The sequence below is a fragment of the Capra hircus genome, chromosome 6, assembly GCF_001704415.2.
Source record: "Capra hircus breed San Clemente chromosome 6, ASM170441v1, whole genome shotgun sequence".
Classification (NCBI taxonomy): domain Eukaryota; kingdom Metazoa; phylum Chordata; class Mammalia; order Artiodactyla; family Bovidae; genus Capra; species Capra hircus.
This window is the reverse complement of record NC_030813.1, coordinates 96,441,165-96,456,626: the sequence shown is the minus strand read 5'-3', so window position 1 is coordinate 96,456,626 and position 15,462 is coordinate 96,441,165. Positions and strand designations below refer to the sequence as shown.

General features: G+C 41.2%; 1 protein-coding gene across 1 annotated transcript in view; it reads left to right on the top strand.

The window, feature by feature from the left end:
• Positions 2,740 to 15,462, top strand: part of PRKG2 (protein kinase, cGMP-dependent, type II) — a 110,585-nt gene continuing 97,862 nt past the window's right edge. The window contains exon 1 of the mRNA XM_005681818.3: positions 2,740 to 3,208. Within this exon, the coding sequence (XP_005681875.2) occupies positions 2,748 to 3,208 (461 nt within the window). The 5' untranslated portion in view covers positions 2,740 to 2,747. The remainder of the gene's footprint in view (positions 3,209 to 15,462) is intronic.

Sequence of the window (15,462 nt, the reverse complement as noted above, 5' to 3'; positions counted from 1 at the left end):
TTTGACTTCAAATTCTTGGACTGTGCCCCTGGTATAGTACATGACACTTAGGTCTTAGGAAGCAATTGTTTCTATAAATAAAGAATGAATTGTTAGTTTAGTGTAATATTAGGTTTAAAAGTTTTTGTGCTTACTTTTGTTCTTTATAAGACAATTTCTTTTCCCCCACCCATTCTTCTCCCTTTATCCTGCCTTGGATTAGAAATGCTTGTCCATGAATCAGAAAAGCACGTCTAGAAAATATTTCACTGCTGCATGTTAAAAACTTGTGCACACATTAATTTAAGGTCCCTTAGGGGGTACCCTTCTTATGCTTGTCATTCAGAATCTCATTCAAGTGTATTCTCAAGTCCCAATCTAATGTTTTCTTTATTGCTTATTCAGGTTACCTTGGTGTCCAGGGCCACATCTTTTGAATTCTAGTCTCCTTAACCTTTTTATATATTCCTAATATATAAGAACAGTAAATGCTGCCAAGTCAACAGAAGCTTAAAGGTTAAACCTGCCACATCTCTGCAACATATTAAGGCAAGTCTCAGGAGGCTGATGTTTATTAATGTCTACTTTGAACCTGAGTTCTATGAAGAATGTCTGGGTATTGCAAGATTGCTTTTATAAGTATATTTCTTTTCTGTTTCTACCATCTATCTTAGGTGACCTGCATTAGCTACTGGGATGCATCTGTTTGAAACTTAGAGGCTGTTTGTGTCTTTGTCTTTGTTGTCTTTGTTTTAGAGGTCACAGTGATTCTGGTAGAGCCAGTGAAATCTGTTTAAGCATTTCATTTCTCTCTGAGCTTGAAACTTGGAGAGAGAGTGAGGAAAGAATATGTGGGATTTATAACTTCGAAGTTCCATCATTTTCTTCATATATTAGATAATGAGCGTCATTCAAACTTAGTTTACAAGTTTCTTGGGTGATGGCTGTCAAAAATCACACACACAAAAGTATAGAATTTCAACAGCTAGCCTAAAAGACTTAAACCTTATGATACTTAATCAAAGCAATATTTTCCAGTCTTCAGCCTTTTGAGTTTTCTTTTTTGATTTTGCTCGTATGTGTTTATTAACCACAGATGATTTCTTTTCTATTTTCATTGACTTGACTCAGGAAAGCTAAATGCCTAACTAAACCTCAAATTTTTCTGGTGCCAATTATTTACAATTTGTAATGAATGTTAAAACAAATACATATCTATTGAACCAAAAAGAAATGTTTATGAATCAACTAAAATCTTGCCTCACATTCCCCAATCTGCATTTTACCTCCTGAGACTTACTGGAGGAGTAACTAACTGCTTTGGGGCCTACACTGAGGATATTCTTTTCAGGAAAATAGAGCATTGGACCATAGGTTATCATTTTTTTGGGACAATCTTGGTTTTGGGATATAAAGTAAAGAATATCAAATAATCCCATCCTTGTTTTTACCTTCTGGTAACTGCCATCCAGCAGCTTCCCAGATGGCCTTAGTGCTAAAGAGCCTTAGTGCTAAAGAGCTAATCCAGGAGATGTAAGAGACACAGGTTCGATCCCTGGGTAAGGAAGATCCCCTGGAGGAGGGCATGGCAACCCACCCCAATATTCTTGCCTGGAGAATCCTGTGGACAGAGGACTAAGTCCATGGGATTGTAAAGAGTCAGACCCGACTGAAGTGACTTAGCATGCAGGCACCCATGCACAAACTGCCATCCACATGTTTGTAATGGTGAGTATTGTCAGAAAAGCCAAACTTAGGTTCGATGCATGAGACAAGGTGCTCAGGGCTGGTGCACTGGGATGACCCTGAAGGATGGGATGGGGAGGGAGGTGGGTGGGAGGGTCAGGATGGGGAACACATGTACACCCATGGCTGATTCATGTGAATGAATGGCAAAAACCACGACAATATTGTAAAGTAATTAGCCTCCAATTAAAATAAAAAATATATAAAAATACATATAAAAAAAGGAAAGCCAAACTTAATAGGCACCTACAGCTGGAGAAAAGTGCTAATGAGGCAACTCCAGCTCTGCCTCCTCCCACCCCGGAATGCAGATGTGTTGTTTTCTAAATCAGGGGAAGCTTTCTCAGTGGAGCTGCTCAGGGAGCTGTGAACATTGTGACATTAACAAGGCCCTGCTGCAGTAGTTGCTCCTTGGCATTCTGTCTTGGCCATGCTGACATCTGAATGGCGGTTCTATTGTGATGCTTTTGACAGCTGTCCAGAGAGAGCAGGCAGAGAGAACAGCAGGTAAGGCAGGCCGTTAGTGCAAAATGCTTAGGTGTGATGCTTTTGCCAGCAATGGGATGGGAGAGAAGGAACCCAAGCGCCAGCCCCTCCTCAGGGAGGAACCAATGAAATCAATCCATGGCTTTCCTTCTGGAAGGGTGGGGAATTTATTGCTTACCGAAGAGCCATGAGTCCTGTGTTTCCATTTATGAAACAGAGTAGAGCAAGAGGAGCAGTGGGGGCTGCTGGAAAGTGAAACTCCAAGGCATGCAGTGTGTGCTAAGTTGCTTCAGTCATATCTGACTCTTTGTGACCCTATGGACCATAGCCTGCCAGGCTCCTCTGTCTCCAGGCAAGAATTCTGGAGTGGGTTGGTATGCTGTCCTCCAGGAGATCTTCCCGACCCAGGGATCGAACCCTCATCTCATATTTCCTGCATTGGCAGGCGGGTTCTTTACCACTAGCGCCACCTGGGAAGCCGGAAACTCCACTAGGTAACCTCCGATTCTGTGCCCTCTCTCAGGTCCTTGAGCAAAATGGGAAATGGTTCGGTGAAACCCAAACACTCCAAGAATCCAGATGGGCACCCCGGGAACCTCACCGCCAGCACCCTCCGGAGCAGGGTGACAGAGCTGGAAAGAGAGCTGAGAAGGAAGGATGCTGAGATCCAGGAGCGGGAGTACCACCTGAAGGAGCTGCGGGAGCAGCTGTCCAAACAGACTGTGGCCATCGCAGAGCTCACGGAGGAGCTCCAGAACAAGTGCATCCAGCTGAACAAGCTTCAGGATGTGGTGCACCTGCAGGGAGGAAGCCTGCCCCGGGCGTCCTCAGACAAAGTGCCTCTTGAGGTTCAGCGGAAGACCTCGGGATTGGTCTCCCTCCACAGCAGGAGGGGAGCGAAGGCTGGAGTCTCCGCCGAGCCAACCACCCGAACCTATGACCTCAACAAACCCCCCGAATTTTCCTTTGAGAAAGCAAGAGTCAGAAAGGACTCCAGGTAAGATGTTCCCCCAGCTTTTTGGCTCCGAATGCGTTCATATGATGAAACGTTAGAGTGCTATTTAGTGAGTCTCCTCAGTGGACAAGAGTGTATGAACCTTTTCAGATTTTGGATAGCGGGGCTGAGGAAGTGATTTGCTTTGCAACAAAGTCTCCCTTGAATCAGGACTTCTCTTGAAAGCAGAGCTTGTGCTGTACCTCGACTTTGATTCCTGATTTGTATAACCAAGGAGCTGAGCTTACAGAAGTCATTTCTGTGATCTTGAAAACCCTAGGGGAGTGAAAAGGTAGTTTTAGAAAGACTACCCTTCTCTCTTCCTATAGAAGTGGACTTAACGGTGTACACAGATCACACAGTATTAATATGTATAGCAAAAGTCACTTCTTAGCACTTCTGTCTGTAAGAGTCATGAAAAAGGGATAAGATGGTACCTCTAAGGGGAATGAATTCATTCATTCATCCCACAGTTCCACTTGAGCACTGCCCTCTGCCAGCCTCTGTGTTAGATGCTAAGTATATATTAGTGAATAAATAGACACAGAGCCTCTCTCTTGCCGGGATGGTATACATAGAAACAAGTAAACACTGTATAATTGTTAATTGAGACAAATTATATGATGAAACAGACAGCATAGTGGGTGGTATCTGGGGTTGGGGGTGAGAAGGGCAAGGAGGCAACAGAATTAGGATTGTCACAGAGGCCAGGCAGAAGAGGTGACCTTGAACTGAGACCCAAAGAAGAAAAAGGAACATAGACCAGGTGGAGCATTTCAGGCATGGGCAACAATTACAAGCTAGAAGTAATTTTAAAATTAAGGATCTTTAAAAGAAATGTAATTATTTACCGCAACCTTCTTGTGTGTGCATGTGTGTGTGTATGTATGTGTGTGTGTGGGTGTGTCTTTTTCTGGCTAAAGATTGAATTTCCCAACCAGGAAAGATTGACTAGAAACATCATGAATCAGAGTATCCTTTCTGCACTGTTTTTCAGTGAGTAAAATTTCTTAGTTGAAATTAGATACTTTGCCTTGATTGTCTTGTCTGAGCCTGGATCCTTCTTTCAAAATGCAAGATTTGTGAATTGAGAACAGCTTTTAATTGATTCACATATGAGTTATGTAAATCAAGATAAAACATCTGACTTAAACAAATAAGTGATTAATTTTGACAACAGGATTATAAAGGGAGGTTTAATTCATCAGTTTGTTGACCGTGCTTGGCACATAGTGAATGATCGATAAGTATTTGTTAAGGAAACAAGTCATGCTGAAGTATTAATCATAATACTGTGTGTCTGAAAGAATCTGTTTAATATTGGAGTTTAGAAGAGTTTTTTTTTTTAAGCCAAGAGTTTATTTATTTGTTGGTTTAGAAAAGTCTTATCTATTCCTATTGCAAACATAATAATTATTTCTTTTTAATGATATGAATTCAGAAATTATAAATGCTGCTTACAAACTTATACTTGTTTTTCAATTGAACATCATGGTATGTTCTCTTTTGATGTATAAGGTATATGTGTACATAATAATTATCATATATTATGCATTATATTGGGGCTTCCCACATGGCTTTGTGGTAAAGAATCTGCCTGCCAATGCAGGAGACACAAGAGACTTGGGTTCAATCCCTGGGCCAGGAAGATCCCCTGGAGGAGGAAATGGAAGCCTACTCCAGTATTCTTGCCTCAGAAATCCCATGTACAGAGGAGGCTGGTGGGCTGCAGTCCATGGGGTTGCAGAGTCCGACATGACTGAGACTGAACGTGCACACATACATTGTATTACTTTATAGTGTTTGTTGCTGTTGAATCACTAGATTGTGTCCAACTCTTTGTGACCCCATGGACTGCAGCACACTGGGCTTCCTGTCCTTCACAGTCTCCTGGAGTTGGCTTAAACTCATGTCCATTGAGTTAGTGATGCTAACCAACCATCTGCATTGTCCACTTCTGCCCTCAGTCTTCCCCAGCATCAGGGTCTTTTCTAATGAATCGGCTCTTTGCATCAGGTGGATAAAGTATTGGGGCTTCAGCTTCAGCATCAATCCTTCTAATGAGTATTCAGAGTTGATTTCCTTTAGGATTGATTGGTTTGATCTCCTTGCTGTCCAGGAGACTGCCGAGAGTCTTCTCCAGCACCGCAATTTGAAAGCATCAGTTCTTCAGCACTCAACCTTTGGGGTCCAACTCTCACATCTGTACCTGACTACTGGAAAAAACATAGGTTTGACTATATGAACCTTTGTTGGCAAAGTGATGTCTCTGCTTTTTAATATGCTGTCTAGGTTTGTCATAGCTTTCCTTTTAAGGAGCAAGCATCTTTTAATTTCATGGCTGCAGACATAGTCTACAGTGATTTTGGAGCCCAAGAAAATCTGTCCTTGCTTCCACATTCCCCTTCTATTTGCCATGAAGTGATGGGACTGGATGCCATGATCTTAGTTTTTTGAATGTTGAGTTTTAAGCCAGCTTTTTACTATCCTCTTTCAAGAGTCTCTTTAGTTTCTCCTCACTTTCTGTCATTAGGGTGGTATCATCTGCATATCTGAGGTTGTTGGTATTTCTCCTGGCAAACTTTACTGTATATACGAGCCCATTGCTATCTGGAAAGATTTCTGTGGGTAATTAATATATTGTGCTTATGTATAGTATACATAATTTTTGCAGGTAATAATTTTTGTTGGTAAATGATATATTGTGCTTATGTAAGGTATATGTATATGTATACCTTATACATATATATATGTATGTATACCTTACATAAGCACAATGTATCATGCACATATACTATACATAAGCACAATATATTATTTACCCACAGAAATTCTTTCAGATAGAAATGTGCTTGTATATCTAGAAGTGTGAGAGAATGTAATAGCAATTCATCTTCTTTTACCATCTTCCTACATCTCCCATGAGATTTTACCTCATGAAGGAAGATTATTTTCAATTACTTTGTTCCAAAGATTTATGTCCATTTGAGTATTTATACCAGTATTTATGTCCATTTGAGTATATATACCAGAAGTATTTCTGGTGTTAGGTAACGAAACCACTCCAGATAAATGCATTCCTCTTGATTTTTATAAGCTCTATTATAACAAGATAAAGGAAATCAGCAGCTAGGCACAGTTCACTGTTGAGCCAAATCGCCTCTGTAGTGAGTGGGACACAGAAGAGGAAAGACATTATAGCCCTTGAGTAAGGATGAGCAATGATTCCCCTCAAACATCTTAAAGGCAAGCCCAAGAGTACAAGTTTGCATTAGGGACAAGATGAAGAAAGAGGATAATTGATTCTGTAATGATTAAGTCCTCAAAAAACCAGATTAAATCCTTTATGTCTTCATAATCCCTTTATGCTTTCATAGAGCCTTTTGGTTCTAAATGGAAAAACTAATTAGAATATGGGAGCTACTCTTTTTCATTGACTGGTTTTTGTTTTATTACCCCTTGTAGACGTTTATGCTTCAATTTTCCCTTCCAAAAAGTCTTTTCCCTTAAGTCTGGAATAATGGGTTAAACATAGATAGCTAACATCACCAATTCAGAGATTTAAAGTATTCCAGTTTTTTGAAAGTTTTCAGTATTAAAATTCACTTTCCATTTTGCAGTAGTTCCAGCTTGAGGGAAAGGCTTTAAGTAAAGTTTGAATATTTTAATTCATAAATTTTGTAAGAAATAACTTTCTAGAAGTTAGAAAAGATAGGATTGGCGTTCACCGATACAATGATTATGGACAGTATCCACTGTTTGGGCTACTTTTCCCAAGCAACTCCTATTAGACATTAGAGAATTTTCAGATATCAGTCAAAATGGTGCCTTCATTTATTGGGTTGGCCAAAAAGTTCATTAGAGTTTTTCTGTAAGATGGTTCAGAAAAACCCAAACTAACTTTTTGGCCAACCTGGTATTTTTAGGTTCTCATGATTTATTTGTTGAACTTTATAAAGGTTTCTGGCTGAGTTCATGACTAATCTTGTCTCTGCTAATATGTACCAACTACATTTTGGATCAGGTCCCCCTCTACACCCTCAATCTGAAAGCCATTGGGTGTCTAATTTGTCTTTTTGTCAAAAAGGCGGTCTCTGATGAGTACTTAACAATGAGCAAGAAAGTGAGGGGAGACTCCTGCAGTCAACAGCATGAGGGACATAGGCAGGACTGAGAGAAACCAGAGAGGGAAATGATACATGTGGAACGTGGAGGTTCAGATTCAGGAATTCATGAGAGACTCTCAAACCCATGTCACCACAGTCTGTGAGTTTGCAGAGGCCCCTGGGCTCAAATGTACTATAAATGGCAAGTGAACCTAAGCAATTGCCAGGCAGCCCGCTCATGTCATCTCTGTGTACTTATAGGACCTGAAGGGGTAGCTTAAATGGTATAGTTACACCTCCCTGCTTTGCTTGGAGGAACTTGTATGCTCTAGTGGCATTGGAGAACTCTTGAAATTTGTCTTTTGCAAAATTCAAAAGGCTACTTTTTAAGATCAGGTTCTAGAATAACCCAGTGCTGTCCCAGAGAATTTTCTGCAATGATGGAAATGTCCTATAACCTGTGTTGCCTGATACAGTAGCCAATAGCATATATGCGGCTGTTGAGCCCTAGACATGTGGCCAGTGCCCTGAGGAATTGAATTTTTAGTTTCAACTTATTTTAAGATTAGATAACCACATGGGTCTAATGACCACTGTATTGGATACTGCATTTCTGGCTGATGTAGTTTCAACTGTAACCGCTATCTCCTGAGATTGGAATAATGACCTAGTGATGTTTGGGGAGAACTTTATAGACAAGATAAGACCTGTGTTCAGTATCATGACAGTCATAGAAAGTGAGAATGAGCTGGTTGAATTGGGGTGGATACCATGTCATCTTCAACTGCATAAATCTGCAATTGATCACAGTCTTTCATAGGGATGCGGCTGTGTGTCCACTGACCACTTGAGATCATGAGAAGCACACAGCCGTGTGGGCACGTAGCCCATTTTATAGATCCTCAGCCTTACTGAACTATCATAAATCATGATGAGTCAGAGCATTACAGTATATCAAATACTCTGATCTCTGATTTAAATTTATTATGATAACTATAGAAGATTTTGGAGAAGGAAATGGCAACCTACTCCAGTGTTCTTGCCTGGAGAATCCCAGGGACGGGGGAGCCTGGTGGGCTGCCGTCTATGGGGTTGCAAAGTTGGACACGACTGAAGTGACTTAGCAGCAGTAGAAGAATAGAAGATTTAGAGCTGGAAGAACCTTAGAGGTTGTTTCATGCTTCTCCCCTACTGGAGAAGTGAGGAAACAGGTGCAGGGGAGTTGCAGAATAGGCCATGGTAAGTGGCAGAGCTGAGATTAGAACCCAAGATTCTTGACTTTGAAATCAGTTTTTTTCTCTCCAAAAGCCTCGTGTTACTTGAAAACTGGATTTTCCTCTTGGTGGATGTCAAGCTCAAAGACACTACCAAGCCAAAGAGCAGGAGAAGGAAGGATTTATTCCTTGCAGCAGTAAAGAGAACACCGGGGATATTTCTCAAAGCAGTAGATCCCTAACAGCAAAACTGGGCAAGTTTTAAGCTAAGGGTGCCTGCGTATTTATGAACAGACTTGAGCTGCTGCTGCTGCTGCTGCTAAGTCGCTTCAGTCGTGTCCGACTCTGTGCGACCCCATGGACTGCAGCCTACCAGGCTCCTCCTCCCATGGGATTTTCCAGGTAAGAGTACTGGAGTGGGTTGCCATTGCCTTCTCCGACAGACTTGAGCAGTGTGTGCCTATTCATGGAGGGCCTGGAGCAGAGGCAAATTCAGCACAGAGTTGAAGCAAAGACTGAGAGAGTCCTGGCTCTAGCTGATTAAAATCAACAAAGGTCAGCAAAGGTCCACATCATCATTCCTTAGGTTCCAGTCAGTCTGGTGGTTGAGACTCAAGGGAGTTTTGGATCCTGCAAAATAGTTCAAGAATGTGTTTCAGTCTGATCTTTATTTTTGAAATAGAACCTGGGAATCTTTACAACTGATTTATTGTCTCTGATATGGTTAAGTTATATTCTGGCCTGATGGAGAGCAAGGATTGGGACCAGGCTTAGATCACAAAATGGTTTAAGGCTTAAAATGTCTTCTCTTATGTCAACAAGTGATAGCTCGTTCTCTTCTCCTAGGGGTCCCCGACCCTATCTGCTTACACATGTGTTCTTAAAGCAACCCACAAAGATTAAAGGCCTCCAGTCAGGTTAGTTTGGGCACCAGTCTGCTCTATTTTGATAGGCCCTATTCTCTGGTAGGAAGAACAATGGTGCTTCCTGGCTTCTTCCAAGCAGAGTTGAGTGGAGCTTATCTGTTTCATTAATATTCACCAGGTGCTGGATCCTCAGAGTTCAGGCCTGTGTGAAAAAGACACAGAGAATGGTTTTGATCTGGTGATACAGACTGTGATATATCTGGAGGGGCATGAATGGGTTCCAAAATGAGCACAGTGCTTCTCAAGGCTGCGAACTGAATATCAAGGGCAAAGGTGGGCAAGAAAGAGCTCAGATTGCATTTCTGTCCGTGTTTGACCTGCCTCGAACACCAAGACAACCGTGTCTCCAGAGGTCAGACCTTTTACTGAAATTAAATTTTCTGTCTATGTAGACATTGTTTAGCAAACTTCAGCACCGGCAGAACAAAATTACAAGCTCATGCAGAGTGTCTGGTGGAACACAGGCAGATTAATCAGAGACATCTGGCAAGTTGCTGGTATGACTGCCTTTCACTAAGAACACTTAAACTATCATTTGAAACTATTGTTCTTCTTTGAAAAGGAAAGATAAAACAAAGACTTGCTGTTTGACTTCAGATGTTGACTCTAGTGTTGGGAAGGACAATTAGTCTCATTTGTCACTCCCACCCCAGGAGCAGAATAGGTAAAAGTGGAACATGCTCGTGAGTCACCCTTTTAAACAAGATATGGAAAAACAGCAAGGAAGAGTATGTTTGTTATCATTTGTTCTTCGTGTCTAAAGCAGTGCTGAACATTTCAATCTGCCTTCTAAAAATGCGGCTCTTCTACTGAGCAAAAGTATTTCCATGGAATGAGCATGATTATAGTGATAACAACATTTATACATCACTAATGATATGCCAGACACCACTCTGAGTGCTTCACAAATATGGAATTATTTAATCCTCAAAGTAAACATATGAGATGTATATTAGTATTATCACAGTCATAATAGATATGATTATTATATACTATTTTATATATGAGAAAACTGAGGCATACAAAATTAAATAATTGCCTGAGGTTACACAGCTTTTACTGTTGGAAGTGGGATTCAAAACCAAGAAATGTGCTATCTATTCGAGGGACTTTCTTGGTGATCTAGTGGCTAAGACTGTGCTCCCAATGCAGGGGGTCAGGTTCGATCCCTGGTCAGGGAACTAGGTCCCATATGCTGCAGCTAGACCCAATGCAGCCAAATAAATAAATATTTTTAAAAAAAGTCTGTTCAGAGCAAAGACTGTGTGTCACAGAACCATCTTAAATATCTTGTAATAACCTCAACTAGAAAAGAATCTGAAAAAGAACATTTATATACATATTTATATATTATATATGTATACAAATACACACATGCTGAATTACTTTTGCTGTATCAGTTCAGTTCAGTTCAGTCACTCAGTCATGTCTGATTCTTTGTGACCCCATGAACTGCAGCATGCCAGGCCTCCCTGTCCATCACCAACTCCTGGAGTTTATCCAAACTCATGTCCATTAAGTCGGTGATGCCATCCAGCCATCTCATCCTCTGTTGCCCCCTTCTCCTCCTGCCCTCAATCTTTCCCAGCATCAGGGTCTTTTCCAATGAGTCAGCTCTTCTCATCAGGTGGCCAAAATATTGGAGTTTCAGCTTCAGCATCAGTCCTTCCAATGAACACCCAAGACTCATCTCTTTTAGGATGGACTGGTTGGATCTCCTTGCAGTCCAAGGGACTCTCAAGAATCTTCTCCAACACCACAGTTCAAAAGCATTAATTCTTCAGTGTTCAGCCTTCTTTATAGTCCAACTCTCACATCCATACATGACTACTGGAAAAACCATAGTCTTGACTAGATGAACCTTTGTGGGCAAAGTAATGTCTCTGTTTTTTAATATGCTGTCTAGGTTGGTCATAACCTCCCTTCCAAGGAGTAAGCATCTTTTAATTTCATGACTGCAATCACCATTTGCAGTGATTTTGGAGCCCCCAAAATAAAGTCAGCCACTGTTTCCACTGTTTCCCATTCTATTTGCCATGAAGTGATGGGACCAGGTGTCACGATCTTAGTTTTCTGAATGTTGAGCTTTAAGCCAACTTTTTCTCTCTCCTCTTGAACTTTCATCAAGAGGCTCTTTAGTTCCTCTTCACTTTCTTCCATAAGGGTGGTGTCATCTGCATATCTGAGGTTATTGATATTTCTCCCAGCAATCTTGATTCCAGCCCAGCATTTCTCATGATGTACTCTGCATATAAGTGAAATAAGCAGGGTGACAATATACTGCCTTGATGTACTCCTTTTCCTATTTGGAACCAGTCTGTTGTTCCATGTCCAGTTCTAACTGTTGCTTCCTGACCTGCATATAGGTTTCTCAAGAGGCAGGTCAGGTGGTCTGGTATTCAAGTCAAGTATACTCCAAAAAAAGAAAAAAGTTCATTATAACAAATATACCAAAATGAAAATTAGAGGAGGGTTCTTAATATTTTAGTTGGTTGGCCTTATAAAAAATTAGATATATAGTTAGAAAGAAAGAAAGTGAAGTTGCTCAGTCATGTCTGACTCTTTGAGACCCCATGGACTGTAGCCCACCAGGCTCCTCTGTCCATGGGATTCTCCAGGCAAGCATACTGGAGTGGGTTGCCATTTCCTTCTCCAGTGATCTTCCTGACCCAGGGATTGAACCCGGGTCTCTCTCATTGCAGGCAGATGCTTTACCTACCCTCTGAGCCACCAGATAGACACATTTCTAATTTTTTTTGATATGGTTGCAAACAGCTCCCTGCTATTGTTATTTCTTCCTGAAAACTGTGCTTCGAGAAAGTGATGCCCTTAATCAGTTTGCAGTGGAGGAAATTTTTGCTAAGTGTGGAAGGGAAACAAACTTTTTTTTCTTCCAAGAGGTAGTGACTTAGATGTTGCTGTTTGGAGAGGGTCTTTATTTACATTTTACATAGATTATTGAGGATTTTTAAGAGTGTATGTACAGACTTAATTATTAGTTGGACAATTAACAACATTCATGCATATGCTTGTGACTATTGTCTTAACCTATGTCTTCAGACAAGCAAAAAAAAAAAAAATGAAGCTCTCAGTAAATACAAGGGAAGGAAAAAGAGAAAGGTCCAGTTGTGAGGTGATATGATGGCTGTGAAGCTGTGAGTGAAAGGATCTGGATTCTGTGTCCACTAAAAGTTGTCAGAATGCTTGAAATCAGAAGTTTATGTTTAATAGCAGTAATGTGCATTTAGACATCCAGATCAGAGCTGGCTACTCAGGAACTGGGTGAGAAGACCAAGTGTTTGGCTAACTGCTAGAGGTCTGTAGTTTTCTGTTTATTATCTCAAGGAGACTGGAGGTTGGTGTTAACTTTAACCTTAGACCAAAGGTGAAATGAAAGGTCAAAGGCATTCAACAGCTTGCTCAGGGTCATCTGCTGAACCAAGTCGCCAGTGCGAGTCTGCCTGGTGGGGAAAGGTGTGTTCTCTAGCACTGTGTGCAGCCTGCAAACTGAATGGTTCCCCTTGGGGTTGGGCCATGGTGGGGGAAGGGATGGGCAGTGCTTTTCAACGTCAGCACCCAGCCCTTGTCACTTCCTACCCTGCCTTTTCTTCCTTCTCTCGAGAAGCCAAAGGGCGTGGGCTCTTCTCCCTCTGCACCTCACTGAGTCCTCTGTCAACCTCTCAAATTACCTTCAGCTTGGTTTATAGTCTCACTTTGTTTCTTCTCGCCTTATCCTCACATCTCCCAGTCTATCAGTCGCTAGATATTAGAGAAAATGTTCAATTACGCGTCAGGAAACATTCAAGACTCGAGAACTAATCATTGTGAAGAATCAAAAATCTAAGTGCCTTTTCTAAGTACCGAGCTAACTCGGAGCCCCCTTGCCCTCCCTTGACGTTTAATATTCCTGAGTTATAGCATGTTCTGTGATGTTTTTATATTATGCAAAACCCACAGCCATTTTTGACCCAATATCCTTGGCTGGGTAATTCCTTTTACGTCTTCAGATGAACACATTCAGTTCAGTTCAACAAATGTTTATTGAGTATTGAATTCTTTAATTTTGTTCTTTTCTTTCTTAGTTCTTTTTGTCTTCTTTCCCTCATTTCTTTCACTTACATGTTTATTTTGTTTGCTCCTAATTTTCTTCCACTATCAGCATTAGACTAGTATCAGTGGCCGTAAGTACTAATTTCTAGTACCTAATATAGGCCAGGCAAGCCTGCTGGGTGAGTGTTATTGTATGAGGCTTACGAAGCATAAGTAACTAGCCCCTGTTGGTCTTCAGTAGCTCCTGAAGCTGGGTAACCATCACCTAGATGCCGAGACAGCTGCCACGTAATCAGAACAACTCTGAAACCTGCACTCATTATATTTTGCCTGCTCTCTTTTTAATTTATAGGATATTTATAGCAGTTTGTGGATCTGCTTGCCTCTAAATAAGTTACTCCAGGTGAATAAGCAGGGCTGACTTTGTTTTTTTCTTTATTGGTGTATAGTTGATTTAAAATGTGTTAGTTTCTGCTGTACAGCAAAGTGAATCAGTTATACATATATCCACTCTTTTTTAGATTCGTTTCCCATATAAATCATTGAAAAAGTGAAAGTGAAAGTGTTAGTTGCTCAGTTCAGTTCAATTCAGTTGCTCAGTTGTGTCCGACTCTTTGCGACCCCATGAATCGCAGCACGCCAGGCCTCCCTGTCTATCACCATCTCCCGGAGTTCACTCAGACTCACGTCCGTTGAGTCCATGATGCCATCCAGCCATCTCGTCCTCGGTCGTCCCCTTCCCCTCCTGCCCCCAATCTCTCCCAGCATCAGAGTCTTTTCCAATGAGTCAACACTCAGTCGTGTCTTATTCTGCAACTCCATGGACTATAACCTGACAGAGTCCTCTGTCCATGGAGTTCTCCAGGCAAGAATACTGGAGTGGGTAACCATTTCTCTCTCTAGGGGGTCTTCCTGACCCAGGCATCAAACCCAGGTCTCCTGCATTGCAGATGGAGTCTTTACTGTTTGAGCCACCAGGGAAGACCGTAGTCATTGCAGAGTATTAAGCAGAGTTCCTGTGCTATACAGCAGGTCCTTATTCGTATCCTTTTATATCTAGTGGTAGGTATATGTCAATTCCAATCTCCCAATTTCTCTCTCCTTCCCCACCACCATTCCCCCTGGTAACCATAAGTTTGTTTTCTGTATCTGTGACTCGATTTTGATTTTGTAAGTTCATTTGTACGATTAGATTTCACATATAAGTGATATAATTTGATGTTTGTCTTTCTCTGTCTGACTTAGTATTATCATTGCTAGGCCCATCTATGTTGCTTCAAATGGCATTATTTCTTTCTTTTTGATGGCTGAGTAATATTCCATGGTATATATGTATCACATCTTCTTTATCCATTCCTCTGTTAAGGGACATTTGGGTTGCTTCCATCATGTCCTGACTATTGTAAACAGATAGGAGGCTTTGAATAGATAGATAGTTGGCTTTGAATGACTGTCCTGGGGGACTGGGCAGAGCCACTTATGACTTTTAAGTGTCTTCTGAAATGAGTTACTCTTTTCTGACCCATTTTTTCCTTCACACACATTTCATGCCATTCCAGACACTGCCCATTTCCTTGCTAGAGTGCCAGGGGAGAGTGTGGCAGAAATAGTGTGAATGAGAAGACAGTGGCCTTTTCTCCTAGCCTGTCCAGTCAGAGAGAGGCATCATCACTGACTTCTGCCAGTGCAGTCAGTTTTCAGAGGTGCAAAGTCTGAGAAGTTTAGCTCCTATCGCTGACTTTTTCTAGCATTTTAAACTGCAGTTGAATTCTCAAGAAGGGGGAAAAAATCTAAAGCCAAGGAAAAGTTTTTAGACTCTGGAGGTACCTTCTATGTAGAAGATACATTTGTTGTAATTATCTTTTAGCTAAACTTTTTTCTTTTTTAAAGTCTTATTTTAAGATAATTTGTCTGCTCCCCTCCATGCCAACTTTCCTTAGAAGCATTGCTGAGTTGTAGAT